Here is a 4,035-nt window from a genome sequence, read left to right as displayed (position 1 = left end):
TATAGATTGTTCTTTTGGTTTTATAAAACTTTTAGGCTAATCATTGTAGTTAAAGCTTGAAAGACAAAGTGGTAATATCTAGAAATAGCTAATTTAATAAGGCGTATTATGGAATTAAAATCATCACTATGCCTTTTGCACATATTTTAGAGATATAAATATTTAAATATCTTTATGAAAAGTAAAAACAGATGATGATGATGATGATGATATTTCATTTTTTTATGATTTAAAAAGATAAAATTAAATCTGGTGTGTTTGCTTTTTATCCCTCTAAATGGAAAGATAATATAATGAAGTATAAATTCATCATTTAAAGTGTGGATCACATTTTTATAATCTTGTTTGATTTAAAGGATAATATATTTATTCACTGGTATACTATACCACAATTTCTTAGGTATAAAATTATTCTTTTCCCAAAGGATAAGGAGTTGTCCGAAAAATTATACAATTTACCCGAATTTTTTCATACATCAAAATAAACGAGGTATAATGTGATAAATGTAGCTTATCCTTTTTGCATATGTATTGTATTGTTCTTTTTGCATGGAGAGTAAGTGAATAGGAGAGCGTTTACTTTTCATAATTGATCGTTTAATATAAATTGTGAGAAGCTATTTTTTTCCCATAAATTACTTGACTGTCATGTAATTAATTTATGCATAGATTACTTTGGTTTTTCCATAGACAACTAAAGGTGAATTAATCTTATGAGTTATGTATTTTCTGCAAATTCATCTTATAATTGCAGGGAATATCAATCCGATATGGACCAAGATCAAGCTCCTGCAACATCATCTGATTGTTCTTTATGCAGGGAGAGTAAGTGAACAATAGGAGGGTTATCTAATGTTTTGTCGGATTTCATATATTATGACGTTTACTTTGTATAATTGATAAAATGCATGATTGAGTATTTTTATTCTCGATAATAGGATTTCTTCGATCCCACCATTTTAATGGGATATGAATCAAACAAATCAAATCCTGAGATATTCAAAAAAAAATCTGAAATTTCAATCCATCAAAATAAGGAAGAGATTAATCTTACTGTTTTTATTTATCAAGACTAATCCTTCACAATAAAGACTCTTTACTATTTAAACTCTTTAGCTCTATGTGGTTTAAACTCTTTAGCTCTACGTGGTTGCTTAGTCGATTGATGTTTGTGGATATTTGTGTCTGTAGTTTGTATTTAGCATAAGTTCAAATTACTTTTGTGTGTAGATCATAATGAATTAATGATAATAGAAAACAATGCATTTCTTAATGGAACAATATAATTAAAAGAACATATTATTGTGTGATCTATATTATAGGATATAACATTGTCTCAAGTAATTAGGTAGATCCACAATCTTTAAATAAAGCATCAATCAATATTTCAAATATGATGTTATTCAAAAGTGACAAGACATAGTGGAATCAACAAGGACAATCATGAATCAAAAGAACTAACGAGTGACTATATCCATATGATAAAATAAACAACAATACCAAGGGAAAAAACCAACACAAATTAATTATCATCATGAAAACGAACTCTGAGGTTAAGATAATCGAGTTGGTCCATCCTAATCAGAACAAGAAAATAATGTGAAACGAGCACATTGACAAAAGGTTGAATTCACAAAGGATACAATTTTCAGATTTCTTACTTACTTTAATTTCAATAATTTAAAATTATGTAACTTTAATTTAAGGAAATGTGTTATTTAAATTGATGTCATTTAAATTAAATTAATGTGTTATTTTAATTTGTGTCATTTAAATTTAAAAAAAAAAGTAAAAAAAAAAAAGAAAGAGGATGAAAACAGAGGCTTCTGGAAAGCACTGGCAAGTTCTAGACTTCCTCATTTCTGGAACTCGCACGAGACCACCGGAATTTCCCTCTCACACTATAAATCATCCTCCTCCTCCACCGAGTTCATCATCAAATATTTCGAGTGTTGCAGAAGTCCTCAGCAATCAAAACAATTAATTATCTCGAGTAGAAATCAAGCTAAAATGTCTCTGATTCCGAGCTTCTTCGGCAGCCGCCGCAGCAACGTCTTCGACCCATTCTCCCTCGATGTTTGGGATCCCTTCGAGGGGTTCAATTTCCCCTCCTCCGCCCGTGAAACCACCGCGGTGGCCGGCGCCCGCATCGACTGGAAGGAGACGCCGGAGGCCCATCTCTTCAAGGTGGATGTTCCCGGATTGAAGAAAGAGGAAGTCAAGGTCGAGGTCGAAGACGGCGGCATTCTGCAAATCAGTGGGGAGAGAAGTAAGGACCAGGAGGAGAAGAACGACAAGTGGCACCGCGTGGAGAGGAGCAGCGGGAAGTTCCTCCGCCGCTTCAAGCTGCCGGAGAATGCGAAGCTGGAGCAGGTGAAGGCGGCGATGGAGAATGGGGTGCTGACTGTGACGGTGCCTAAAGAGGAAGTGAAGAGGCCGGAAGTGAAGGCCATTGATATCTCTGGTTGATTTGCATTTTGTGAAGAAGTTTGTGTAATGTAAAAACGATGATCAAAGCCCAAAGGAGTTGTGTCAGATTAATAAATAAATAAACGTGTGTTTCTTTGTTAATTTTTTCCATCAAATCATTCGAAACAATCTTCTTTGTTTCAATTTTTGCAGCACATTCTATATAACACTTAGGGCCCGTTTGATATGGGTTTAAAAACATGATAAGTTAAATTAATATGGATTTATGCAGTGTTTAGTATTATGTGCTACTAATATGGTCAACTCTAAATTTATCCCAAGACCCTAGCTTATTTTGTGGGATTAACTCACACTAATTATACCACCCTCTCCATGGGATAAATTTAATACCGAGATGTTAAAATTGAAAATTGATATCCTTTTCACGCCAAACGATGCTGTGAGGATACCAATGCCTCCATCTTATTTTCAGATTTGAGGACACGAATGTCTTTTGGTAAAATATGTGAGGATAATTTAGGTATTTGATATGTTAATCCAACCTATTCCAATGGATACCAAACAATTTTTGAGATTAATTACCAATGATATCAAACACCCATATGAGATTAGAAATCATGACTAATCCACACTAAATTATCAGGATAAATTATATCCTGATTAATCCAATACTGAAAATCAAACGGGCCCTTAGGGTCAGTCACGTAGCCAGACTTTTTAGTCGGGGGCCAAATACTCTCTTCGTTCCAACTAAATCAATTTTCTGATATGGAATAAATATAAGTAAAAAAATATCTAATAATTTATTAATTTTATTACCAGATACACTTATTTTGATGGAAAAACATAGAAAAAATATATTTTCATCCATTTTTAACCATTTTCACATGTTTACTATGATGGAAAAAATTTTCTGATCAGTGTAAAATATTTTATCGGGCATCCCCTTTTCACTCATTTTCTCTATAATATTATTGGATAATATTATCCTAAGGTATGGGTGTGAAAATATTTTTTAATATTTTATCATCTTTTCATCTCTAGCAAAACATATGATTTTTTTAAAAAAAGGAGAAAAATATTTTCTCACATTTTCTTATCTACTCCCTCCGTCCACAATTTAATGCCCTGTTTGACTTTAAAAAACTGTCCACAAATTAATGCTCTGTTTTGCTTTTTGTACCCTTTTACTCTCCTACTTTTTCTATATTTACTACCCTTTGCCACTAATGGACCCACCTTCAAACACCTTTTTCACTTTTATATTCTATATTTACTACACTTTATCACTTTATCACTTTAGTCAACTACCTTTATCACTTTAGTCAACTACCCTTATATTTCATTATCACTTTAGTCAACTACCCTTATATTTCACCACAACACCTTTTTCAGCTTTCTTAGTCTCCGTGCTCACACCCAAATAGGGCATTAAATTGTGGACGGAGGGAGTATCATTTTCCAATAATTTTTTTTTCAACCAAAGTAAACGCACTCTTAAAACACTAGTTTTATAATCGTTCCATAGCTTATCTCCTACGAGAAAATTTGGGATTATTACTAAAATCAGAATATTTATGTATTTATTTAATATTAAATATAAAA

The 4,035-nt window shown here is 32.4% G+C and overlaps 1 protein-coding gene across 1 annotated transcript; it reads left to right on the top strand.

Annotated features, from left to right (window-relative positions):
* Positions 1-1,465: 1,465 nt before the first annotated feature.
* On the top strand, positions 1,466-2,571 carry LOC131005755 (18.2 kDa class I heat shock protein-like). The gene is made up of 2 exons (XM_057932817.1): positions 1,466-1,623; positions 1,790-2,571. Exon 2 carries the CDS (start codon positions 2,011-2,013, stop codon positions 2,467-2,469), a length of 459 nt encoding a protein of 152 aa, XP_057788800.1. The 5' UTR covers positions 1,466-1,623; positions 1,790-2,010; the 3' UTR covers positions 2,470-2,571.
* The last annotated feature ends 1,464 nt before the right edge of the window (positions 2,572-4,035 follow it).

This window comes from Salvia miltiorrhiza, chromosome 1 (assembly GCF_028751815.1).
Source record: "Salvia miltiorrhiza cultivar Shanhuang (shh) chromosome 1, IMPLAD_Smil_shh, whole genome shotgun sequence".
Classification (NCBI taxonomy): Eukaryota; Viridiplantae; Streptophyta; class Magnoliopsida; order Lamiales; family Lamiaceae; genus Salvia; species Salvia miltiorrhiza.
The sequence above is the reverse complement of the archived record's forward strand: the minus strand, read 5'-3'. Positions and strand labels throughout refer to the sequence as shown.

Excerpts from the sequence above, each read along its gene's own strand:
- LOC131005755 (XM_057932817.1), top strand. The coding sequence starts at position 2,011 with ATGTCTCTGATTCCGAGCTTCTTCGGCAGCCGCCGCAGCAACGTCTTC.